Genomic DNA, 27,282 nt, shown 5'->3' with positions numbered 1-27,282 from the left:
AAATGCTGCTCCATTTCTATTTCAAGAATGTTTTCTTGATATATATATTTTGTAAACTTAATAAAACTTACAGGGAAAAAAATCCCAAGAATGAACCTTGTACAGAAAATCTGATTCAAAAGAAATTAAAGAAAGTAAAACATACAATACAAATATAAAAATAGGAAAATTCAGCTCAAGTCCACAATAACAGGAGATCCAATATGGAGGCACAATACAAGATAAAATAAAAATGAGTTAAAAGGCAGGATCTGCATGTTCATCACAACAGCAAAGCCATAATCATGCAATCGGGTTCTACTAACAAACCCCTCTTCGTGGACCAACACTGGGATTTTCTTGGATGCCAACCCCCCCCCCCCCCCCAAAAACAGTCAAATGTGCTGGATCACCCAAAATATACGTATTAGAGTGATGGGATTATGCATTTAAAGGGAGATTTCAAGAAAAAAAAAAAAGAGGTCCCGAATTGCAACACTATAGGTCAAAGCAACAAAAATTGCCTCCTCCTTTTCTGAGTTTCTCAATAAAAATCTGGAAAGGCCCTTAATTTGGCACCCATAAAATTCTTCTCCTTCCTGTTAAAATAATTTTTCAATATCCACTATTTATTTTACATACCAAAAAAAGTCACCACCAAAGTTGCACCAGATGATATTTCAGTATAACAGCTGCCACCAGTAAGTTCCAAATAATCTACTGTGAAATCTAATCTTCCCACATTTTGTTGGCTGTTTGCAGAAGGAAGGTAATAATAAGCCATAATGACAAACGGTATAGTTCCAGCACCAAGCTTCAACATTTCTAGACAATATCTTTGGAACGTTTCTTCCGGTGAAATATTCAGAAACTTCATTAATCATCATCGTTGTTTATCAAATCTCAAGAAAGAGTACAAGATTAATTAAGCACAAAGCTGAAGGGCGGTCTAGGCTTCCTAATGCTCTTGTGTCCAAATTGGAATATCCTGCAGTAGCAGTATCACGAGTCTATATAAACCCCAAAAGAGAGAGAGAGAGGGCTCACAATAGAAATTATTGCAATTGATGTTTTAATAAGGTGATATTACAAATGTTTGCGCTAAGGAGTTGTGAATTTTTTAACCAAGATATTAAAACGCTCCAACATCAATCGATACACAACTGAGCACTCATCCATTGGCCCCTGAAGAAGGCTGCTATAGCCAAAACACGGCCATGTTGGGTCCAAATAAAATTTTAATTGGAGCATCTTATCCTGGTGTGGTGACTGATCACTTGAAATTGGTTCCTTTCCACCCTTTTGCTGCTGTGCCACCGACACAAAGATAAACATATCCCTATGAGGGTGTGGCCCTGCACTAGACACGTATGAAGTTCAGCTCTCTTACTTTACTGGCTGTCTCCCTCTTGGCTCTAGACACAGATTTATGCAGACCGAGGAGGAACTACTAGAATAGAAAAGGTAGGCATGTTTAGCAGACCAGCTGCCTTTGACCTTCTTCCATGTGCACACTAGCACAGGAGCCGACTCTGTGGGTGCTGCGGGTGCTTGAGCACCCCCAATATTGAGAAAATTCCTTGTATGTGTCCAAGGAAGGGTTATTTCCACAGGGCTTAGCACCCCCAATAATTTTGTAAAGTTGGCTCCTATGCAGGATATTCAGTCTCTAGGTTTCTCTGTTTGTTGTGTTGGGAAAGTGAAAGTTGAGATTGGAAATTACCTTTCCGAGGCTGCTCCACCCACTGCACCTGCTGCTGGTCCGGGGGAGGGACCTAAAGGCTGAACCTCCAGCAAATACAGAAAGCGAATCTACATGATCTGACCAGGAAGCTGGAGAGAATCAGGTAAGGCAGAGGGCCGGGGGCTCCTATTAAAGCAGAGCCTGGCTTTTATGTAATATTTGGTCTGCTTGGGTTCTGGTGGTAATACGTGGTACCAAAGGACCTTTCCCATACTGAAAAAGGGTCCCGAGTTTCTTACTTCCTGGTTATAACCCCCCTCTCTAGGCAAATCACTTCCTTCTTAACTCCTCTGATGTTCCCTCATCCTATCCCCCATATACAAAAAGTGACTCTTTTGATTTAAAAAAAAAAAAAAAAAACCCCGTTGCAGTTTCAGGTCTCCCTTAAGCAATAGGGGATCTCTCTATTTTGGGACAGAGGTGATAGAACTTTGTGGTTTTAGAGGCGCTTCAGGTTTTCATGATACATGAGCCCAATTGTTTTCGGCACCTCTTTAGAAACAAATATTGTTTCGCCTCCCCTGGACAGTGGTAAGTAAGGCAGAGCGATGTACTAATGGAAAAGAAGGAAATATCCTGGGGGGGGGGGGGGTTCTATGTGCAAAGTATAAACAAGTTCTGGGGAGAAGTAAACTGAAGTTCCAAGAGAGTACGTGTAAATAAGGCAGAACGAGAAAGAGTTAAATATTGAAGCAACCGGCTTTTGTGTAACCTCCGAGTACAAGGAAGACTTTGCTCTCTCCTTCGCAACAGTCACCGACCTGGCACAAAATAGTGCCATGTTGGACCACTCGAATGCACAAAAATAAAGGTTAGCAACAAACTGAAGAACTTACGAAACATTGCATCATTCCCCCATCTCCAATTCTTTGCATGCATACGCCAGGCGCACCTCTAAACCAAAGCTCCTGCCTAACCTTCCTGTACTCGGGACGGTCATACCGCGATGACCCTGATGGTAACAGCGGATGCTTAGTTAGATTCTCCCGTCTCTGGTTAAAAGTTAGCTTGGATAAGCAGTAAAAGTGGCCAAAGGTTTTGCTTCCCCCAGAGACCTGCAGCTACACACAAACATCGTTTGACTTCCTGGTAATTGTGCAGAAGCCCAACCTTGTTTATTGCTTAAACGTCATATTCTGGAGGAAGCAGGATGAAAAGAAAGACCTATTCAGGTACTAAACAGACAGGCTTTATGCTTGACCTGTGCTGAGTGCCAGATTCAACTCTGGCCACCTAGACTAGAAGGACCCTGCAGTATCTGTTTACATGTACTATATGCCTATGTGCTAAGCTTTGAAGTCATGGATCTGCTCTGCTCTTTGTCTGGTGCTGAATGTTCAGGATGGATGGGAAGCTTCACAATGTGAACCATGCACGTTTGACCTGATTCTTTTAAGGGGGGAGGGTGAGGATGGCAGTTCTCTCCTGCTCGTTCCGTCTTCCAGTTCAATTGCAACCAGGGCTGGGATCTGTGCCCACACTACTTGTAATTCTATAAAGCTCTGTTCTCTCTTCCCTACATTGAAATCTGTTTAGCTTTTTTTTGTAAGAGAGCTGTTTCATTCTCTTTACCATTTTGGTTGCCCCATGGATGTAGTTTGACTATTAAATTTGAGCACCAGTGGTAGTACTGCAAGTCACTTTTTCTATCACTTTTTAATTTCCAGTGGAGTCTGGAAATCCAGATATACTGTACCTAGTGGCTCAGTCTTGCTCACATGCATGAGGGCTGGCTCAAGGAATTATGGTGCCCTAAGCCAACTTGCTTCAGCCTCTCCCCCTCCCCATTGCTTCCAACGTTGGTGCCCCCCCCCCTGTGGGTCCAGCATTTCTCCCTCACTTGCTTGGTCCAGCATCTCTTCCTAACTCTCTGGTCCAGTCTCTCTCTCCCTCCCTCCCTCCCTCCATCTTCCACCACAGTCCTGTACACTTTACCTTGGTTGCCAGCAGCAGCAGAATGAACAGCAGGCAGCTTTTTGGCCTATCCAGGCTGCATCTTCCGTCTGCTGCGTCCCACCCACAGGAAATCGCATTAGAAAAGGTGGGACGCAGCAGAGGGAAAATGCAGGGGTGGGCTGAAAGGCACCTTCTGTTCATGTTGCTGCTGCTGTCAGCATCAGCAACCAAGTTAAGTGCACTCAGTGGAAAAAGGAGGGAGAGAAGGCTTTAGACCAGGTGACATCAGGGGCTGGATTGTGGCATCCTTTATCACCCAGTGCCCTGAGCCAGTGCCTCACCTGGTCCAATGGTTAAGCCGGCCCTCACATGCATAAATGTTAATATTTTGCTGGATCCAGGTGAGATGTACTTATATAATAGTATAAATGTGATGCTGTGGTTGGAGCATAGATCTAAGAAGCTGCAAGTCACTTAACCCTCCATTGACCCAGGTACAAATAACATAGTAGATGACGACAGAGAAAGACATGTACGGTCCATCCAGTCTGCCCAACAAGATAAACTCATATGTGCTACTTTATGTGTATACCTGACTTTGATTTGTATCTGCCATTTTCAGGGCACAGACTGTAGAAGTCTGCCCAGCACTAGCCCCGCCTCCCAACCACTAGCCCCGCCTCCCACCACCGGCACTGCCACCCAATCTCGGCTAAGCTTCTGAGGATCCATTCCTTCTGAACAGGATTCCTTTATGTTTATCCCACGCATTTTTTTGTATTCCGTTACCGTTTTCATCTCCACCACCTCCCGCGGGAGGGCATTCCAAGTATCCACCAGTATCTCCATGAAAAAATACTTCCTGACATTTTTCTTGAGTCTGCCCCCCCCCTTCAATCTCATTTCATGTCCTCTAGTTCTACCACCTTCCCATCTACGGAAAAGGTTCATTTGCGGATTAATACCAATAAGTATCTGTATACAATATACTGCCTTTCTGTGGTTACAATCAAATCCCATCACCTTTCTATTTCCCTGGAGAGATCACAGTTCCCTTCCTCTCTCCACTGTCTGATCTTGAGCAAGACATCTGACCTTCTCTACTCAGATTTAGGGTCAGATCCACAAACCTGCATGATACTGTTATTTAATGCAGTCCCCATTAATGTCAGCGAGGCCTTTTAGTAATAATGCAGATTAAAGTGCAATAACAGGCATTTCTGCTTTTAATGCAGGCTAGTAAATCTAGCCCTTAGATTACTAGGAAAAGTGTGAAGTCAGATAAAGCTGGAGTTGAGTTACATATGGAAATTTTAAATACCCAAATTTGACAAATCTCAACTGGGCAGACTAGATGTGCTAATTTGATTTTTATCTGCCATCATTTATCATGTCACACATTATCTTGTATAGCACTGTGTACATTGTTGGCCCTTGTGTAAATAAATGCCATTAATCATTATTAAAGCAAGATTTTCATGTGGTTGGAAGATCTCAGTGTGACAGTGCTCATGCTTGACTTTCACATGAGCAAATGCTGTAAGATAACTCTCACTCACTGAGCCATTCCTGTTAAGGATGTTGTTTCCTGTTGTCTAAGGGGATTTTCATTTTATTTGTTTGCATTTGGTTATTTTATCAATTTCTACTAATAAAGTGCACTCTTTGGAAATAGTTTATGCTACGTGTAAAGAAGGCTCACTATTTTCCCGAGTTTGCACATGCACAATGGTTCACACGTTGCTAGTTCCACTCTCAGGAAATACTGTGTACTGTTTTTGAAACAGTGCTATTTCCACATAGTACGCACTATTATCAGCAAATGATAAACCACAAAATGTAAGCTTTTCTGCTCATTTTCATTTGGTAACAACCAGGGGCGTAGCTAGGTGGGGCCACTGGGGCATGGTCCCCCACAGATTTAGCCCTGGCTCCCTCTACTTTCGACCCCCCCTCCCGCCACCGACCCTCCCCGCCGCCTGGTACCATTGTTGGTGGGGGTCCCCAACCCCCGCCAGCCGAAGTCTTCTTCAGCACCGGTCTCCGGCACCTTCGCTGATCTGTTTCTGTGAGTCCTGATTCCTGACGTCCTGGCAGAGGAGGGTTGGTGGTGGTGGGGGGTTAGGGGGGGTCGGCAGTGGCAGGGGGGGTTAAAAGTGGTGGGGGGTCGGCGGAGGCGGGGTAAACTGTGCCCCACCCCCACCTCAGGCTCTGGACCCCCCCTCCTGCTGAGGTCTGGCTACGCCCCTGGTAGCAACATGATATAGGTTACATCGTTGCAAATAACAGCCCATCCCTAATTATCTCTCTCTTAATTATCGGTTTGCTGCATTTAATGACTGCATCTTCTCTCTCTCTCTCTCTCTCTCTCTCTCTCTCTCTCTCAGAGCTGTGAGAAGTCTCTCCAAGGACAGCCAGCATGTCTCAAACTGGCAATCTGGGGGCAGATATTGAGTCCCAGATAAATGATGCCTTGAGCCGTCTGGCAAGCAAACAGATGTTCCAGTCCGACTGGGATATTGCCGCCTTTGTCATATTCTTTACTTTTATAGGTAAGAGGGGGTGAGCCATTCAGCACACACCAGTGGATGAAGAGAGACCACAGCATGACAAGACAAGGAAAGGGAAAGGGAATGGGATTTGTTATGCTTTTCTGTGGTTATACTCAAAGTGGTTTACATATTATATACTGGTGCTTATTTTCTACCTGGGAAGTGTAGCCAGGTTGTGACACCAAGGTGAACAGAGAGTGGACTGCGTAGGTGTGTGCACGAGCAACATAGACGTGACAGACTGCTGAAAAATAGACGCTGTTGGAAGTCCATTTGGGGGAGTGGTCGCTTCCCTGGTGCCCCCACCTAGCTACACCTCTGATTAAGTGACTTGTCCAGATTCACAAGGAGCTACAGTGGGAATCAAACCCGGTTCCCCTGACCCTCAGCATGCTGCACTAACCTTTAGGCTGCCAGCCCACTTCTAAAAGGAGTGATAAAGGAAGGAAAGATTTTTTTTTTTTTTTTAGATCCAAAGAAAAGGGCAAAACCAGTCTGTTGAAAGGAAGGAGCAGTATGACCTGTGGAGTCGCAGGTTTTAACTGTTTTGAGGTTGAGAACCCCAATATGACTTCTGGGGAAAAGGCAGTCCCTCTCAGAACTTCCAGTGCCCCACAGCATAAATAAACATGTTTTTTTCTCCTTTTTTTTTTCCATTCCATTTCTCCTCCTTTGTCTAGCTTTTTATCTCCTTTTCTACCTTTTAACTATGTTTTGTCTCCCCATTTCATTTACTACTACTACTTATCATTTCTATAGCACTACCAGACGTATGCAGTGCTGTACACTTGAACATGAAGAGACAGTCCCTGCTTCACAGAGCTTACAATCTAATTGGGACAGACAAACAGGACAAATAAGGGATAAGGGAAATGTTTAAGGTGGGAATGATAAAACAGACATGGGTACTGAACAAGTGAATAGGGGTTAGGAGTTAAAAGCAGCCTCAAAAAGGTGGGCTTTTAGCCTTGATTTGAAGATGGCCAGAGATGGAGCTTGATGTACTGGCTCAGGAAGTCTATTCCAGGCATATGGTGCAGCAAGATGAAAGGAATGGAGTCTGGAGTTGGCAGTAGAGGAGAAGAGTACAGATAAGAGGGATTTACCCAATGAACAGAGTTCCTCACACAGCTGTTCCCGTTCCTCACGCCGCAGCTGATCTAGCCGCTGTTGCTCTAGCATGTAGATCCGCCGGATCTCAGCTGGAGTGGCATCTGGCCCTGCCAACTCACAAACCATTGTCCACAAGGAGTCTGATCTCCCCTCAGAAGAAATCTGCACACACCAGTCCTGCGTCTCCACCTCGCTGAGGCCATCTGGTTGCTCTTGTGTTAGGACAGGCATCTCCAGTGTCTGCTGGCCACTGCCAGTTGCCATCAGAATGCTGCTAATCTCCTAACGCTACCAAAAAAAAAACCTTAACAGGAAAAGGACCCTGTTACTGCTGCACTTGTTCACCGTGCTCTGTGTCTGGAGGTTACAGAGTAAAAAAAGACTCTGAACCACTCAGTGGATGGTGACCCTCATGCCACACACTGAGCCTGACAATCCCACCACTGCCACAAAAAAAGGACAAGGTCTGTCACGAAACGCCTAGCCACCCGCCTGGGATTACCCCGTGGTCACTTAGAGGATCTATCCCCAGCATAACTCAGGTCAGCCTGCACCTGCTGCTTGTGCTCTGCACTACCACACTCCTCCCACCGACTGGGTCACAACCGCGTCTGGGCTTGTCTATCACTCTCAAATTATCCCCAGTGATTTCTAGGTTACTGGGGCCACACTCCCAGTGGGCCCAAAGTTCCCAGAAACCACTCACAGACCCAACACACAAACCACCAGGATTCTTTATCAGTACAGACAGAGAGGCAATAAACTAAATGTTGTTTATTGTCTTTTAAAAATTAAACAGTGGAACATAATAGCACAATTAGCAAACAATAACAAGTAACTGAAATATGGATCAATTATAACACGAAGTAAACATTTACATACTTCCTAGAAAGTATCTGGGGAGATCAGGACATATAATTCACCAAGCCTCAGCAAAGGGATCAGTCTCTCTTTTCTTCCGGTCTAAGACTGAAGCAACAGCCAATACTGCTGGGTAATTTTTCAAACTCCAGACCAACCAGAGCCCAGTCAACAAGTTTTAAAAGTTTACTGCTGCTTGCTGCCTGCTTGTAAAGAAAAAGAACATTCAGTTCCCTATAACAGTTTTACAGCAAAGAAACACCACCTGCTGGCCAAATAGGAGAAATACACCTCAGGCCATAATTAAAACAGGAAGATATCTGATACATTTTACAGGCTTAAAACACATTGTTTCTTCACACTGATCATCTTATTCTGACCCAGCCCAGCCTTGAAAGAATATCAGCTTCTGGCTGTCTTAAGCCCCATCTCACTGTGCTCAGATATTAGGACTATAAAGCACAGCAGGTAGTTGGTTGCAGATTTTAAAAACTCAGCAGAAGTGGCTCAGGTATCCACAAATATAATTTCTCTAGTGAGTTTCCATTTTTGTACAGCGCCATATGCAGGACACCGGACCCAAAATCATTTAAACAAAGTGACATCTGCTGCTTCAGTATGAAGTGTTACATGAATGGAAAGTGAAGGAGACTGGATATTATGCAAAGTCAGTTTGTACAGATGAATTTTGATTTACTGTAATTACTTCTTAAGGAAGATCAGCAAAGAAGGGACCTTTTGGAGGGAAGGGGATGGGGGAATAAGGAGGAAACCTGTAAGGATGGTGCCAAGAAAGAGGGTCCCATGAGATACTGGGCTTCTTGTATAATTGTACCTAAAACTTGTTTTACTGGTGTAGAGAAAGTGTGTTTCGCTGAAAGGAAATCATAAGATGTGGGTGAGATTTTCTGTATTGACTCTGTTCTGGGAGGGGAGCACGGCACTTGCGTAAGATTCATCTGCTCCATTGTCCTACTGGAAAAATCTCTTATAAAGAGGCTCCAAGCACATTGTGTACCTGCATTTGGTGCTGCAGGAGCAGAATTGACCCGTCTCTACGGCAGTGCAGCTTGCATGCTCTTTAATAAGAGCTCCGGGGGTAATATGCGTGAGCCAATCCTCAGACACGAGAGACTGCTTCATTTCCTCTGCTTCGTGTTTCAAGTCAAAAGATCAATAATTAAATGAAGTTCCAATTGATCACTGCAGTCTAGTCAAAGTAAAATCTCCGTGTGGTTCGTGAATAAATGAAACTTGCCCTTTTCCTTCTAAAGTGAGGCTTTTGTTACTTGCCGTGCTTTTGAATTCCCAGACAGACTGCAGCAGAATAACATTGGGAGCCATGTCGGAAAGTTTTGTAAATATGCAGACCATCTGTGTGCCACTGCAAACCATTCTGAGCAGGGAGTGTCTAGGCCGGGTTCATTCCTCACATGCCCATGTGCACAAGATCTTTACCCACTTCCCCTCCACTAGTAGGCTGGAGAGAGGAGGGAACTCGCCAGTGAGATGTCAAATTGTTGGGCCTCCCCAAACCTACTGTGGGTTCACATTTAATATTATCATCAATGTATTTATCTTACCTAACCGACTCACTTTTAACCCATTGGTGTCCTTTGTGGTGCAAGCATCTCTGGGACATCTCCCACACCTATTAAGTGCAGCGGGCTTCGATCCTGGTGAACTGGGTTCAATTCCCACTGCAGCTCCTTGTGACTCTGGACAAGACATTTAACCCTCCAGTGCCCCAAGTACAAAATAAGTACCTGCATATAATGTGTAAACCGCTTTGATTGTAACCACAGAAAGACGGTATATCAAGTCCCATCCCTTTTCCCTTTCCCTAATAGGATTTCTGGTCTGGAAGGAGCTCCATTTGCGATGACTGTGCTGAAAAGGCATCAGGTCATATTGAAACATGCCCCCTCCCCCCCCACCAAATCCCACTGTAACTGCATGACAGTCAATATATAACGAACATTGAAACAGAGCACATATCCTAGTCTTCCACTCATGTCGGTGAAATGAGCAAAGCATGATTCAGTACAGGCATGTGCCTAATCAGATAAAACAAAGCTATGCATCAAAGAGGCATCAACCCACAACTGAAGCCCACTGCACTAAGGGATCCTTTTACTAAGCTGTGAGAAAAAATGACCTTGATGCACCCTTACATGGGTTTCTCCCATGCACTAAGGCCTTTTTGTATTTATGGCCATGCGCTAATGTTGCTATTACCATATGGCCATTAAAATATTTTACTGCATAATTACTTAACCGCCACCCAGCTTGTAGGTGGTAAGGGCTCATGCAGTATTCCGACGCTAACTTAGTAGCATAGGAATGCCCACTGTCTGCCCCTGACACGCTCCCTCCCAAAAAATTAAAAATGTTTTTTAGTGCATGGTTAGTATGTGCTAATCTGGCAGCTACCACATCATGCCTGAGCACGTCCTGTGGTAGGCCATTTTAAGCTGTGTTAGCGCCTAACAACTTAGTAAAATGGGCCCCTAAGATTCTTATGCTCAGGACCGCCTTTCCAGAGTTTAAAAAGGGGTTAGACGGTTTCCTAAAGGACAAGTCCATAAACCACTACTAAATGGACTTGGGAAAAATCCACAATTCCAGGAATAACATGTATAGAATGTTTGTACGTTTGGGAAGCTTGCCAGATGCCCTTGGCCTGGATTGGCTGCTGTCGTGGACAGGATGCTGGGCTCGATGGACCCTTGGTCTTTTCCCAGCGTGGCTTTACTTATGTACTTTCTAGATTCCCATGTAAAGCGGCAGCCTGTCCTCCTCTGTTGGAGCTGAGAGCATAGGAGCTGGTTCTGTGGGTGCTTGAGCACCCCCAATATTGAGAAAATTTCATGTATGTGTCCAGGGAGGGGTTATTTCCATTGGGCTTAGCACCCCCCAATAATTTTGAAAAGTTGGCTTCTATGGCTGAGAGCAGCTCATCTCATGCAAATGATGGGGCTGAACATCACCGGGGGTTACATATGTGCTGTGCCACTGTGGCACATGCTCTCGCTGGAAGGAAATAGTTGAAGCAAAACCCCTGAGAGCTAATAAATATCACCATGCAATTGCCTTTTCATATTGTGAGAGCCTATGATAATTTGAGATCTGTGGGCCTGTTTATTAAAAAGCTTTTCCCACAAGCATACAATGGAACAAAAACTTTTATTAAATTATGGCTTTCATTTTCTTCTTTACTGGCTGTTTTTTCTACTTTGTTTATGCGAATTAATTAGTTTCTGGCAGTTTGCATCTGCAGCAATAATAAAACTAAACAGTCCCAATTTGATATGCTAATTCAATGTAATAATCGAGAATAAAATGCAGGGGATCATGTGATGAGCGCATGGAGAGCAGATGCCTGTGGAGCTAACTCCCCAAAAAAACCTTCAATAAAGAACTGTAAGAACCTTCCACAAAGGTATAAGGCACTGGAGACAATGTTGGACTGCCCCAAGCCACAGAACGGATGGGCAGAAGAGGCAAGTGGCAATAAAACAAACGAAATGGCTGGAAAGTTACAGTACAGCACCAAGGAGAAGAAAAGGTATGCAGAGGACAAGATGGTGGATGAGGCAAATGTGCCGATCTTTACGCTTCAAGAAGAGGCTACATACTAGAGAATGACATGGAGGACGGGGACCAGCATTATCCAAGGGGACATAGCCCACAGGGACGGGGTGCGGACAGAGCCTGAGGGGACGGGGCGGGGATGGGGATTTCCCATGGGGATGGGGCGGGGATGGGGACAAACTTTGTCCCCATGTCATTTTCTACTTTGAAGCCTGTTAATGAACTGGACTGCTATTTATGTTTGAGCGATGCAGTTGACAATATTTTGATTTTTTGGGGAAAAACAAGCAAACATGCTGGCCACAACTAGCAAAATTTGCATGGGGGATCCTGTACATCCTGCTACCAGCACATCTTCTAAGAAGACATGTGTTTACCTACATCTTCTATTGCAGGATGGACTGTGGAAGACAGGAGAGCTAGACTGAATCCTGAGATTGCTGATGACTTAATCATCCACAGTTTAAAAAATCAAAACGGTGCTACATAGGGCATATTTCTCCCCTCTAGGGCATACAGAACAGGTTGTTTTTTGTACCCCTGGACATTTTTTTTTTTATATTCAATCATTTTTATTGACATAAAAAGAAAACAAAGTAATCCACATCAACAGGTAAGTAGCAGATTGGACAATTACATAATTACTTCACTGTTATTCTATCACCAAACATCATCATCAATTTTTAGTTTTCTCCCTTCCCTCCCTTGAGATTCCAGCCGATGCCGAAGGCACAATCCCGATCGGGGAATCCCCAGGGGACTTGACTCTGATGTCCCCCCAGGACCCCCCAGAACGGTACATCCGCATCAACTCAATCCCACCCTCCCCTCCCTGAAACTCAGTAAGTATCCTGGGAAAGAATGTCCGGAGCTCCATGAGCCAGTCAAATGTTCAAGAGGGTACTTTTAGCTGATGGGGGCATAGAGTCCAAAAACGGGCCCCATCTCGAGCAGAATTTATCCAACTCCGTCGCATTTCCATCTTTTATCATCATTCTCTCTGAACGCAGTAGTTGCACCATCCGCATTCGCCAAGACTGGAGTGAGGGGCCTCTTGAAGATAACCAGTCCACTAGAATAGTCTTTTTTGCAATCAGTATGGCTCGCTGAACAAATAGAGTGAGCCCTCTCGGCCGGGGAACCTGTAAACAAGGCTTCCCGAATAACAACATCGGAGAGCGTGACCATCTAGTTCTCCACAAAGAAGAAACCCGACTTAGTAAGGTTATCCAAAAATTTTTCACTGCTGGGCAAGTCCAATACATATGCCCTAAAGTCGCGCCAACAAAATGACACTTGGGGCATGCTCCATCAGGGGAAATCCCCACATGAAACGCCTGCCTAGGCGGCATGTGCATCCGGAACACAAAGCGGTATTGTAATTCCCAGTAGTCTGCTGAAGGCGACCCTCTGTTAAGGGCCAACACATGTTCTTTAAGTAATTCAGCTGAGATGACTGCCTCCAAGTCTCTGCTCCAAGCCTCCGCATATTGAGTAAAATCGGGCTCTGCAGCTGTGTCTTTGATATGTCGGAGGTGAAACCTCAATGGAACCCTCTGCTGTGCTCCCAACGAAAATGCCATTGGTAATTCCTCCTGTACGTCCTCCGCCAAGGCCTCCCAAGACAAGCTCCTCATGTAGTGACGCAACTGCCAATAATGGAAATAGTCTTTAGGGCGGAGAAGGCCACGATCTTGCAGCTTCTGAAATGATTGCAGCTTTCCTTCTCGCGTTAGGATCTGGAAGATATAGACCACACCTTGCGTCTTCCATTGTTCAAAAATTTTATATATCAAACCAGGTTGAAACTCAGGGTTCCCGCAGATTGGAAGCAATGGAGTAACTCTTGAGGAAAATTGATGTAGTCTGCAAATCCAGCTCCATGCTCTGCGTGCCTGCGGCAGTATATTTGAGATATGTAGTAGTGGAGAGGCCCCTCCACTCCCATGCAGGCAACTACTGAAGTTTGTGGGTGCAAACAGCCGTAGTTCCATTGTGGTGGCTGAGAAATCCGCAGAGTTACGGAACCAGTCTGTAACATGTCTCATTGCACAAGCAATCCCCAAGTGTCTCACACTCTGCAAGCCCATTCCACCATATTCCTTCGGGACATACATACTTTCCAGTGGGAATCTCGATTTTTTCCCCCTCCACAAAAATTTCCTCAACATTCCATTCACTCGTTTCTCATCCCTATTAGTGAGGTGTAGGGGCAAAGTTTGAAACATATATGACCAGCAGGGAATAATCATCATGTTGTACAATGCTATACGCCCTGACAGAGAAATAGGAAGGCCCCGCCACTGCTCAAGTTTTCTTGCTGTGTCTTTCATTAATTTTTGGATATTTATCTCATACAAATCACTTAATGTGTTAGGGATTAAGACACCCAAATATTTCATCTCTGTCTTTGCTCTCTGTAGAGAGAAATCGTCTAGGCCGGGGCCATCCAGTCGCACAGGTAACCTCATTATGCGTGATTTTTCCCGGTTGATTTTAAACCCTGACAGTATACTGAACCCTTCTATCTCCTCGAGCAGCGCTGGTAATGCCACCCTCGGGGATTCTGATATTATCAATAGATCATCCGCGAAGGCTAACACTTTTACTTTCTCTCCACCAACCACCACCCCTGGTACCTCCTCTCCCTGTTGTATAGTTTTAATCAGGGGTTCAATAGATAGCACAAAGAGAAGCGGAGAGAGGGGGCATCCCTGCCTAGTCCCCCTCGCAATAGAAAATTGTTGTGTTCTAGACCCATTCACCAACACTGCCGCTCGAGGATTGGAGTATAGTGACTGGATGGCCCCATAAAACCAACCCCTCACACCTACGTGCCTCAACACCGTAAACATATAGTCCCATCCCACTTTATCAAAGGCTTTTTCAGCGTCCAGGCTAACCAGCATCGCCTCACCGCCTGAACGCTGAATCTGGGCCTGAGCCAACAGTAGCCGTCTCACATTGATTCCTGAATGCCTATTACGAATAAAACCTACTTGTTCCTGACCATAAGACTAGGTAAACATGCCTGCAATCTATTTGCTAATAGTTTAGCTAAGATTTTTGTGTCGACATTAATTAAAGAAATGGGCCTAAAAGAACCAGCCTGATTCTCTGGTTTTCCTGGTTTCAATAGCAAGGTTATCAATGCTTCATTTGCATAGGCCGGGAACTGCCCCTGAGCCACTACCTCCTCAAAATATGAGTGCATGGGGCCTACTATGTGTGGGCCTAGGATTTTGTAGAATTCACTCGAGAAGCCATCCGGGCCTGGAGCTGAATTCACAGGGAGAGACTTAATTATATCTTGCAGTTCCTTTCCTGTGATAGGCCTATTCAGGCCCTCCACCACTTCTGCTTTCAATGTCGTCATTCTAGCCCTTCTCAAATATTCTGTCACCAACTCCAATGATGGCGGGGACATATTTTTATATTGGTCACTATAGAATTGTTGGAATACCTTTTTTACTCCTTCCCTCCCATTCTGAATATTCCCAAATTTATCTTTCACAGCCACTATCGCTCTAGGCCCACCCCAGGCTTTAACTACTCTTGCTAACATGGCACCTGATTTATTCCCATATCTCTGGAAACGGAATTTCCCAACCGTCAGGGCTCTCAACGCTCTCTCATGTAATAATGAATTTAAAGTTACTTGAGTTACTCTCATCTGCTCCTTGTTATAACTCGATGGAACCGCCACAAATCGCCGTCTGGCTTTCCCCAGTCTGCGTTCTAGATGTATAATTGCCCCATTAATTTTCTTTTCCCGCTTTGCAGTAAACGCAATCACCGCCCCCCTCAGGACCGCCTTCGCTGCTTGCCAGAACAATTGGGGATTATCCCTATGTTCTTTATTAAATTGTGAATATTCCTCCCAACTCTTCTGCAGATATAGTTTAAATTTTTGGTCTGTTGCTAAATACGAAGGAAATCTCCACCTTCTTCCCCCATCCCCCAGGTCCTTATCCTCTAGATCTAGCCATACCAAGGAATGATCCGAAATCTCCTCCGGACCTATCTCTACCTTTATCACAGAGGGGAACACCCTGCGGTCCACCAACATGTAATCCAGACGTGAGAGAGTCCCATGAGCCCTCGACAGGTGAGTATACTCTCGCACCTCTGGATGTAATGTGCACCAAGAATCTACCACTCCAAGCGACTGAATAAACTGTGACAATGCCCTCACCTCTGGACCTCCTTTGATCGCCCTCCTAGGAGATGAGCAGTCTAAACCAGGGTCAGCCACTAAATTGAAATCACCCATCACTAGCAGTGGCAGAGACCCATGTGGGAGGCACAGCTGAACAAGGTGATCATAAAAAGATCTATCATACAGATTTGGGCCATATAGCGCCATTACTAAGTACTCCACATGCTGTAACCAAAGACGCACTATCACGTATCTCCCCCCTGGGTCGCTGCTCACCAAATGAGTTCTTGCCACTACCCCCTTTCGGATTAAGATTGCAACCCCTCCTTTCCTTCCCTCGGCCGCTGCTCCGTGTACCTCACCCACCCAGGTTCTCTTCAGCTTTTGCAATTCCTCTTGAGATAGTCTCGTCTCCTGAATACAAGCCACATCTGCATGATGCCTCTTTAAGGCCTGTAGAATCTTTGCCCTCTTAATTGGGGAAGTGATGCCCCCTACATTCCATGTTATAAATCTAGTTCGAGCACCCCCTTTTCCAGTGTAAAGTTATTCCTAGTGTTATCAAACAGCTTTGATAAATTGGGAGACTCCAGTGCCCAGCTCCACCCGAGCCTCCCCGTTTTAACCCCAAATATCTCTGGAACTTTCCCCGTACATCCAATCCCCTTCTTTCTTTAATTCCCTTTCCCCCCTTCTCCTCCCCCCTCCCTCCTCCCAAACTTCCCCCCCTACCCTTTATTCCTCCCCCCTTTATCGTCTTTGACCTCTCCCTTCGCAACTTCTACTAGGAGAGCTCCGGTCAACCAATGGTGGGGGGCCCCCCTCCCCCATCCCCTTCCTCTTTACAATCTTTCAGCCTAGCTGAGACAAAGTTATATTAGTATATTTCAAATCAACATATCTGCAAACATACAGATCCATATTAACTCCATAACATTTAACCATATTATAACTTTATGCAAGGTTTGCTCTCACTGCATTACCGCTACAGCGGGCCTGCACCTTAATACCAGCTTAACCTGCCACTGCTCATGCATGCCCCTTTCAGCCATCTTGGCTCGGGGAGGATATGGAGTTGTCCGGCAGGAGAGATTGAGCCTCTTCTGGAGAGTGATACATCTTCCAGCCCCCCTGTTCCAATACTTTAAGTTGGGCTGGGTACAATAGCATGAATCTTTGGTTTTTCGTTGCTAAGTGGCGGCACAGAGGTCCAAATGCTTTCCTGCGCTCCTGAAGGGCGGCTGAATAATCCTGAAAGATTTTTACTGCTGATCCGTCAAATGTAAGGGAGTCCCATTTGGATCTAGCGCCTCTCAAAATTTCTTCTTTGTGTAAAAAATTATGGACTTTTATGATGACTACCCTCGGTCTGTTTCCCCCTTCGATTCTCCTGCCCAGACGGTGTGCTCTCTCTAAACACAGAGGCCCACTGCTGTCCAATAGGGCAAACTCAGATTTTAGCCAACTCTCCAATTGTATGGGTAATGCTCGGTCTGATATCGATTCAGGGATTCCAATTAGGCGCAGATTAGATCTGCGAGATCTATTTTCTAAGTCATCTAAATGTTTTGCCTGGGCTCGCAGCAGGTTTTGTAAATCTTGCAACTGCGTTCCTCTGTCCGTGCTTAAGTCCTCCAGCTCTGACACCCGTAGTTCTAGTTCCCCAGTCCTCCTCGTTGTGTCCCCCAAAAGCGATTCTACTCCCGCTATTTGGTCGGATAACTTTGCTAGTTCCGGCTTCATAGCCTCTCTCACCGCTTCCGTGATCTGTTGAAGTTGTAGCGGGTGAAATTGTGGAGGCTGCTCCGGGGTCTGGCTAGGCGCCATCTTGGATTCTTCTATCCCTCGATGTTTCTCAGCTGTTTTTTTCGCCGATTTCGCCGCTGTAGCCCTCGTTTCTTTTGTTACAAAGATATCCATGTATGTGCGCTGGTTAAGCTTAAATTTTTTGCAGTTATCGTTCGGTTTTTTCTTCGATTTTCAGGGAATGTAGGAGGGGGAGCCCCGGAGAGAAGACAAGTGCGACTTCCTCTCTCTCAGTCCATCACGTGACCCCCACCCCTGGACATTTTAACAGGGTGGATTAGGATTCCTTGGGGTAGTAGAAGTCAGCTATTGTTGGGGTTGGAAGGGTAGAGGTTGGTGGGGGGGGGGGGGGGGGTTGTTATAGTTACTCGTTATTGTTTTCTATTTGTGACTTATAAACAACAGTTGCACAGCATATTGTTCTGTTTTATACTTTAATAAAATGATTTAAATATAAAATCATAAGTGTTGGAGGCTTCTGATTTCTTTTCATTGGATTAATTTTAACACATTTTTGACTAACTGTTAGAGACCAAAACCTCCTTTCTCAGGTCAGGACAGGATACTGTAACGGCAGCTTGCTTTCTTGACCTGAAGAAGGAGGTTTTGGTCTCTGAGAGCTAATTGAAAAATATTTTGAGTTAGTTCAATAAAATATCATCTTATTCTCCATTTTTTAAATTGTATTTGTTAATTGATAATATAATGATTGGAATATATCAGTTTTTGAAGTTAATATCGGGGTCATTCCATAAAGTGGTCTGGTGGTCCCTGCGCGACCATCATGGATTTCAATGAAATTTTCTGTGAATATTTATACATGTCCCCAATGAACATTGGTAAAGTTTTACGTTCGCCGATGCAATGCTTGCTGAGATATAGTAATCTGTTTGACCCCCATACTGTAGCCTTCTGTGGTATGACTCCGAGATTTCGGCAACTTTGAGACAATGTATCTCCGGCAATATTTTGTTGAGAGAAACGAAACTTGGCCATCTTGTACAACTTTTTGCGCTCTATTAAACAAAATAATACAAAAAATCTTCATGAGCGATTTCAATGAAGAAAACTTGGAGCAAACTTGGTCCGAAAAATTTGCGGCACGAAAAAATTGTAAAGTTTGGCTTTTTATATCTCTGGAATTAAAGATGTGATAAACGTGAAATTTTGCACACAACAACTTATCAACACAAGGTTTTTGAATATAAAATTTCATTCTCCTAATATTTTCCATTAGTTCACAAATTAAGTGTAAAGTTGATGATTTTTGCAAAAACGCCAAAAATAGGGTATTTTTTAGCCCACTTTTACAAAAAAAAACCTTCTGGAAACTCTTTTTAATCATTTTTATTACAGAGCATGTTTCAAACCCCTTAAAAAAGTAGGGTTGGTTTTTCATCGCTGGTTTTTTATTTGTCGTTTGTTTTCCTTTCCTAATTTGCAGTTAGCATTTATTGAACCAAATGAATGACAAAAGCTATTGTGAGTTAGGAGATATCAGACAAAAAAAAAACTAAGCTTGAGAGGAGGTATGATAGACAACTCTGGCTAAGAATACCAGCAGGGGAGAGAGATGGAAGTGCACAATGCAAAAGATTAGCAAGGATTGAGGAGAGAAAGAAGGATAAGCTGTTGGTCAGCTATTTCTTTTCAGTAGATAGAGGAAAGGGAAGGGTTGGACATAGAGAGAGGTGGGAAGTTATATGTGGGAGAGAGAAAATGTGAAGGTGCAGATGGATGTGGATGTTGTTTTTTTGGGGGGGGAAATGAAAAGATGAATGGCACAGATAAGACACCTGTATACATAGTGGAGGAGTGGCCTAGTGGTTTGAGCACCAGTCTTTCAATCCAGAGGTGGGTGGTTCAAATCCCACTGTTGCTTCTTGTGATCTTGGGCAAGTCACTTAACCCTCCATTGCCTCAGGTACAAACTCAGATTGTGAGCCCTCCTGGAACAGAGAAATATCCAGAGTACCTAAATGTAACTCACCTTTGAGCAAAATCTAAATAAGTAAGCACAATAGGGAGACTTTTGATGTTTTTGCTAAATTTTTGATGGTTTTGACATTTTGAAACAGAAATATTGTTTTTCTACTGCTGTAAAGCTTTATGTAATATTTGTGAATCTGTACCAGTAATCATTGAATAAAGAAAAAATATTGTAAAAAAAGAGAAGAATAAAGGGGGCCTGCATTAGCATCAGCCTTTATTTTTGATGCGTGCTGAGGCTCCCTTTTACCGCAACGGGTAAAAGGCTGTCTTTTTTGACGAAAAGAAATGGCCATACGGTACGTGAAACACTTACCGTGCGGTCATCTCGGAGAGCAGCCCTTACCACCACCCACTGAGATGGTGGTAAGGGCTCCTGCGCTAACCCGGCTGTAACCGTAGCCAGATTACTGCCAGTTAAGTTCCAGTGCTACAAAAATAGATCGTATTTTTGTAGCACTGGAAATGGCGAGCGCTAGAGGTGGAAACTAGTGCCTGGCTCCTGCGGTTGTTCCGGATTGGTAAGTGGTAACCCACAGTGGGTTCCCAAAATGCAGGTGGTCTGTTAGAAAAAGAGAAAACTCTTCCTCTGCCTTTCCATCCTTAAAGCAGTTTCTCTTTCCTTGGGCCCCAGACTCCTGCATCTCTCATCTCCTGCCACTTACACCCCCAGTAATACCTACATGCCATTACTGGGAGGTTTTGGTAGCCAACTGGAGCAGTTGTAGGCAGGGGCGTATCTGGAATCCGGCGGTAGGGGGGGCCACAGCCAGAGAGGGGGGGCACATTTTTGCCTCCCTCCCCCCCCCCACCCCCGCCGCCTCTCTCCACCCCCTCCCCGCCGTCAACCCTCCCCCGCTGCTTACTTTTGCTGGCGCCGAGGTCCGACCCGCAATCTCCGTTTTTCGTCTTCCTCCGTGGCCATGCTTCCAGGAAGTAACGCTGCAGTGCTGATTCGTTGAATCCAGTTCGACGTCTGACGTCAGACGCCGAACTGGATTCAACGAATCAGCACTGCAGCGTTACTTCCTGGAAGCATGGCCACGGAGGAAGACGAAAAACGGAGATTGCGGGTCGGACCTCGGCGCCAGCAAAAGTAAGCAGCGGGGGAGGGTTGACGGCGGGGAGGGGGGCCAGGGCGAAATCTGCGGGGGCCCAGGCCCCTGTGGCCCCACGCAGATACGCCCCTGGTTGTAGGCAACCTTTATACACAAGAGGGCTACATGAATCAGTACTACTCCTAGCTGGCTGCACTGTCTCCTTTTCTCCACACCTCTCCCCCTGTGTCAGCATTTCTCTCCTTCTGTACCTCACAGACACACACATCCTGATTTCCAGCATTTCATTTCTTCCTTCCATCTCCCCCTCCCCATAAGCTGCATTAATTCCTTACTTCTCTCCCCTGGGATGGCGAATCTACAATCAACATAAGAGACAACAGATGGATGGCCATCATGGAGCCTTCAGCATCTGCACATGCTCAAGGCCTGCCGGCTCCTGCCCCCTCTCTTAACTTCCTGTTTTGGAGAGGACAATGAGGCAGATACTCGAGGCTCTGCTCCAGCCAGATTTATGATGATTGTAGATTTGTTGCCCTGAGGGCTGGAGGTAAAAAATTAAAACATGTTGCAGGTGAGGGAAGCAGGAAAGGAAAATTGAAGGTTTGCCAACTGCATGTAAAATCTATAGTGTGCAACTACCAAAGAGGCGTGGATTGGGGGGAGGGGCATGGGCAAGTCAGGGATATGCCCAGGACGCACGTGTTATAGAGTACATGCAGTTACGTGCCTAACAGCTACAGTTAGGCCCGAGCACTTATACCAGTCTTTGAGTTAGTGTAAGTACTCAGGCTTAAACTTAGGCACGTCATTACATTAGTATTCTGTAAGAACATAAGCATTGCCATACTGGGACAGACCGAAGTTCCATCAAGTTCAGCATCCTGTTCCCAGCAGTGGCCAATCCAGGTTACAAGTACTTGGCAAGATCACAAAACAGTAAAATAGAAATAAGCAGTGGATTTTCCTCAAGTCCATCTTAATAATGGCTTATAAACTTTTCTTTTAGGAAGTTATCCAAACCTTTTTTAAACCCCGCTAAGCTAACTTGTTTTACCACATTCTCTGGCAATGAATTCCAGAGTTTAATTGCACATTGAATGAAGAAATATTTTCTGTTTGAAACTTCTGTTTATAATTGATGCTTAGTGGCAGCCCTTCTTGAGTCTACTCCTAAGTGTATAGATTTAATTTTGATTGTTGTCTGTTTATTTATTTATGCATAATCATAGGTTGCCTGTGGGATTTAGAGTTAGGTTTGAAGTGCTTGTAGCCTCCAGAGAAGTGAAGGATAGAGATTAGCAAACTGGGGGAAGAGCTAGCTTGGAGGAGATGAGCGTAGGGAGAGATGGGTGGCGGTTGAGACTGTCTGGAATAGGGGAGAGGGTGTATTGGGAAAGAAAGCATATGAAGGAGAGGAGCTGAGAAAGCATTGGGGGAAATGAATTGAGTGAAGAGTATGTTGGTAGAGCTGGGCTGGGAGAGAGTAAGTGGAATGGAAATGGGTTGAGGAGGAGAGGATAAGGGAGACAGGTTGAAAGATAAAGGGGGGATATGGGGGAACACACCTTGTTTTTGTTGCATAAGGCACTCTGGGGCCAATATTGAGACTACAGGCTAATTCCCGCAGTCACCGCTAATCCCGGATATTCAATGCCAGGCCGTTTCCGGTAACTGGCATTGATCATCCGCTTTATTTTTGGCAGTTTAGATGATAATGTATACCCTGGAGGAAAGGAGAAACAGGGGTGATATGATACAGACGTTCAAATATCTGAAAGGTATTAATCCGCAAATGAACCTTTTCCAGAGATGGGAAGGTGGTAGAACTAGAGGGCACGATACGAGATTGAAGGGGGGCAGACTCAAGAAAAATGTCAGGAAGTATTTTTTCACGGAGAAAGTGGTGGATGCTTGGAATGCTCTCCCGCGGGAGGTGGTGGAGAGGAAAACGGTAACGGAATTCAAACATGCATGGGATAAACATAAAGGAATCCTGTTCCGAGGGAATGGATCCTCAGAAGCTTAGCCGAGATTGGGTGGCAGAGCCAGTGGTGGGAGGCGGGGCTGGTGGTTGGGAGGCGGGGATAGTGCTGGGCAGACTTATACGGTCTGTGCCCTGAAAATGACAGATACAAATCAAGGTAAGGTATACACAAAAAGTAGCACATATGAGTTTATCTTGTTGGGCAGACTGGATGGACTATGCAGGTCTATGTTATAACTGGTTAAGGCAGAATATCGGTTATCTTCTAGCCAGCCAAAGATAGCCACTAAAGTGGGGCTGAAAATGAGCGGATAGCTGGTTATGTCAGCCGATATAACCAGCTATCTGCTAGCTGCTATCCTGCATATATCCAGTGGGAGATAGCCGGCTACCCCTCCCCCCCCACACAAATATCGCTGGATAGCCAGTTATGGGGCATTTATCCAGCCAGGTACTGATTTTGGCTGGTTAAATGCTTTTTGAATATCGAGGGGGGGGGGGGGGGGAGGGCTGTGCCTCAGCAAGCCCCCAGGCCTCTGTCTCATTGAAAAAGGACCACCCATTGCCCAGCAACAGCCTTGGCCCTCACTTTGAAGATTTTTTTTGACACAGTGAGCCCCACTTAAAAAACAATGAACTGCTATGGTTTTAATTAGAACATGCTGCATAGCAAATAAAGATAGACACTGGACATTAATCACTGTCTGCAGTCCAGAAAAGAACACTTAGCTCTGCTTTTGAAGGAACAGTGGTAAAAGCAAGAAAGTGTCTCTTCCAGCACTAGTATTTTGGTGGAAACAGACTATATTTGTTCTTCACTCAGGGATTATCCTGCTGTTGATTATCCTGGTTCTTATTCGCTGTTGCTGCTGCTGCTGTTGTGATTGTGAAGGCTCTGGGCCCAGATACCAGGTAAGTACTGGAAACTCCTGGTACTTTTAGATCTTGGGAGGCTAGCACTCCTTCCCTCTACCATCACCACTTTCTCTGGCAATAAAATACAATAGGCATCACTCTTGGACATACAAAACAGGGACGTAGCCAGACAATAGATTTTGGATGGGCCTAGACAAGAATTGGGTGGGCACCGTGTTCTCCCCCCGCCCTCCCCCCCCCCCCCCAAAAAAAAATCTCAGCTGAAGGAAAAACGCTTCTTTCCACCTTGGCAGCAGGAATGCACTGAAAACTGAGCATGCACAGGTGCCGGTGTTGTGGAGAGTAGCGTTTTCGTTACCATCAGGGGGAAATCTTCAGCTACAGGAGCTTGGGATTCCCACCAGTTACCACTAAACATGTGATACTGTTGGGTGGGCCTGAGTCATAAATGGGTGGGCCCTGGCCCACTCAAGCCCACCTGTGGCTACGCCACTGTTACAAAATAATGAACATTTACCGACAGACCCATTTTACTGCTGCAAGCCTTGTGTCTTTTGAGAAACAGAGTGTCTCAGGCTGGGCCATTATTCGCCCTGGTAATGTCTCCAAATGGATTTGTTTTGTTTTGTTCATACTGTGGTAGAAATCAACACCACTCATTAGTCAGGGTATGTTGGAACAAACGCTGTCTCTCCAAACTTCCTGTTAGTGCTTTTTTTCAATGCTTGTATCTTTCTAGAGCTCTTAAGATTTAATCTATCTCAAAGTGCACTTGGAAGTCTCTTTAATCAGACTACTTCCATCTACGACATTTGGGACTATATCTATCTCTTTCTGCCACATTTTTCTGGTTTCTGATCTTCTGTCTGTGTCTGTAATTCAGAATTGTGACTTGATAACTGATATTTCTATTTGTGGTGGTTATTAAAATGTGATAGTCTGTTCTCAATCCAAAGAACACAGTAGATCACAAAACTAAAAAAGGAAAAATATAAAACACTTAAAAATTCAAACAGAATATAATTACATATAAAATATATAGTTTCCCAGAAATATCTTGACATGTTTTTTTTGTAGTCCAACTATTTTTATTAGTTTACTTAAAAACATAAGGGTGTATGTGTGTATATATAAATATATGTATATATATTTATTTATTTATTTTTTTAACATTGAGCTGACACCTTCGGGTAACGCTGTGTGTTTTGCATTTCCCCTGAACGTAGCCTTTTGGGCTGCTTTATTTTCTCCTGAGCAATATTGTGGCCCCTGAGGCAGGCGTTTGATTGCACCAAAATAGTCCCTTTGTCCAAGCAGCAGATAAAGCGTCTTTTAAGCACGACTTCCTGTGTTGGAGCATCTGTTGGCCAGCCTCTACTTCAGTTTGGTCCTACTGTCTACATAGAGGTCCTTTCTGTTTGCTGATGCTGAAAGTGTCTTACCAGCTGTGGCCTGAATTTCAGCCTCTTAGTGCTTCTGGTATACTGTGTGCATAGTTTCTAGTGGATGACCTGTCTTCTTGATTGTGCTGATCATTGCACAAGCCTTTTGACATCAGCATAGCATTGAACAGAGATACAGTAGAGCAGTAGTTCGCAAACATTAGCAGTTCAAGGCGCTCTTAGGCTACACATTTCCTCTTAAGTCTTCTCCCTCCCCTCGATGGCATTGAGTCCTACCTTTGCTGGCAAGGATATATGCACTGGAGTGCTGTCATCAGAGGCTGAAGAATGCCACCAATTTGCTCACTGCTCAGGCAACATGGAGCTCAGGCCTCAGGCAGTGGACCTTTTCAGCTGGCGGGGCTTGGGCATCCCTACCAGGCAGCCACAATTTTGGAGGGGGTCTATTCTGCATCTCCCCTGTGAGTTTGCTGCAGCGCAGTTTGGGAACTGCTGCAGTAATGACTTTTACAGACCCAGCAACTCCCTAGTATAATGATCCTTAGAGAGACAGCCGTTCTAGATCAGTGTTTCCCTAGTCCAGTGCTAGAGTACCCCTTGCCAATCAGATTTTCAGGATATCTGCAATGAATATGCAAGAACTTGATTTGCATGCACTGCCTCTATTATATGCAAGTCTCTTTCATGCACATTCATTGGGGATATCCTGAAAACCGGACTGGCAAGAGGTACTTCAGGACCAGACTTGGGAAATACTTTCTAGATGATACAATACTAGGGATACACATTCATTGGCACACATTGTTAGCCTTCAAAATTTAGTGCACCCAAAACTGGAATGTTGACCTATGAATTAACATATGTACAATTAATCTGCAGTATTAAAAAGTTCTAAAGCACTTTAATTTTTTTCTTTAAAACAAATTGTCTGAAGCAAACCAAAATAAAGTCCAAAAATGAACCCAAACATTTTTGCTTGTGCACATCCCTTTAGAACAGGGGTTCTTAAACTAGTCCTCGGGACATACCTAGCCAGTCAGGTTTTGAGGAAATCCATAATGAATTTGCATAGAATGCAGGTAGGGCATGCAAATTTATCTCATGCATATTCATTGTGGATATCCTGAAAACTTGACTGGGTTGAGAACCCATGCTATAGAATGTGTCTTACAAAACAAGCACCTTAAAACCCTTTAGTGTCCAATGCTCCCATCAATCTGTTCCCATATGGCTTATTATGGGAGCATTGGACACTAAAGGGTTAATTAAAAGAGCTAAGTCTCTGATAGCACAAATGACCAGCCCCTGCATCTAGCCACAGATCTGTTAGAAAGGTTAAACTGGCCTTATGTCATATTCTATATTTCTAAGTAGCAAGAACTGAATGACCCTTGGAAAGAGAAGTTCTTATATCAGAAAAGCATTTAGGGTATGTTTACTAAGGTGCGTTAGTATTTCTAACGCACCCTTAAATTTAAGGCGCGTTAAACGCTAACGTGCCTATACATGTGTAAACCATTTATGCACGTTAAAAATGCTAACACGCCTATAGCGCACCTTAGTAAACATAGGCGTTAAAGTATTAATTAACTGTGTATTTGTGTTTCATCTCAATCTAGAAAGCTGCTGGAACAAAATCTGGTGTGGATAATCTTGCCATGGAGCCATAGTCCTTCCCTTCTACCCAGAACAAGCAGATCAGTGAGTCAATGGAAAAAGACCATCTCGTTCTCTCTTCTGGCACTGAATGGCCAGTCAAATTCACCAGATGTCAGGATTCACGAATTCATTAATAATTGTAATCAGGCAAGTCACTGGGACTCAGGGGAATAAAACAACTTCTCGTCAGAATATGGCATAAAATGCTAATGCATTCAAACTGTTGCCCTTTGTTTTAAAATGTTTTCTGTATAAATAATAAAGGAGCCCTTTTACTGAGGTGTGCTAAACCCTAATGCAAGCATGGCACGCTGAAAAAGGCTTACCGCAGGACACATCTTGCGGTAGTTTTCCCTTTTGCACGCACTAACTGCGCGGTATTTCTTTTTCATTTAATTTTGGAGAGGGAATGTCAGGGATGGAGAAGGAGCATGGAAGTGCTGTGCATCTAGAACAGTCATATTAGTAACTGAGTAATGCTGAGTTAAAGCCACCCATAGGCCCAGATGATCAAAAGCAAATGCGGGCGCTAGAGGCCATTACTACTACTACTACTACTATTTAGCATTTCTATAGCGCTACAAAGCGTACGCAGCACTGCACAAA

At 44.6% G+C, this 27,282-nt stretch overlaps 1 protein-coding gene across 2 annotated transcripts; it reads left to right on the top strand.

The window, feature by feature from the left end:
- Positions 1-1,767: 1,767 nt before the first annotated feature.
- On the top strand, positions 1,768-27,256 carry SMIM22 (small integral membrane protein 22). Of its 2 annotated transcripts, XM_030212131.1 has the most exons (5): positions 1,779-1,825; positions 4,263-4,270; positions 6,007-6,171; positions 23,562-23,650; positions 26,637-27,256. In XM_030212131.1, exons 3-5 carry the CDS (start codon positions 6,039-6,041, stop codon positions 26,685-26,687), a joined length of 273 nt encoding a protein of 90 aa, XP_030067991.1. In that variant the 5' UTR covers positions 1,779-1,825; positions 4,263-4,270; positions 6,007-6,038; the 3' UTR covers positions 26,688-27,256. The 2 variants fall into 2 exon arrangements, with proteins under 2 accessions (XP_030067990.1, XP_030067991.1); XM_030212130.1 differs by lacking the exon at positions 4,263-4,270 and having other exon boundaries at positions 1,768-1,826.
- The last annotated feature ends 26 nt before the right edge of the window (positions 27,257-27,282 follow it).

Source organism: Microcaecilia unicolor, chromosome 8, assembly GCF_901765095.1.
Source record: "Microcaecilia unicolor chromosome 8, aMicUni1.1, whole genome shotgun sequence".
Classification (NCBI taxonomy): domain Eukaryota; kingdom Metazoa; phylum Chordata; class Amphibia; order Gymnophiona; family Siphonopidae; genus Microcaecilia; species Microcaecilia unicolor.
This window is presented reverse-complemented; position numbering and strand designations above follow the sequence as displayed.

Excerpts from the sequence above, each read along its gene's own strand:
- SMIM22 (XM_030212130.1), top strand. The coding sequence starts at position 6,039 with ATGTCTCAAACTGGCAATCTGGGGGCAGATATTGAGTCCCAGATAAAT. Across the intron at positions 6,172-23,561 it reads CATATTCTTTACTTTTATAG|GGATTATCCTGCTGTTGATT; the intron begins GTAAGAGGGGGT and ends TTCTTCACTCAG. Across the intron at positions 23,651-26,636 it reads GCTCTGGGCCCAGATACCAG|AAAGCTGCTGGAACAAAATC; the intron begins GTAAGTACTGGA and ends ATCTCAATCTAG.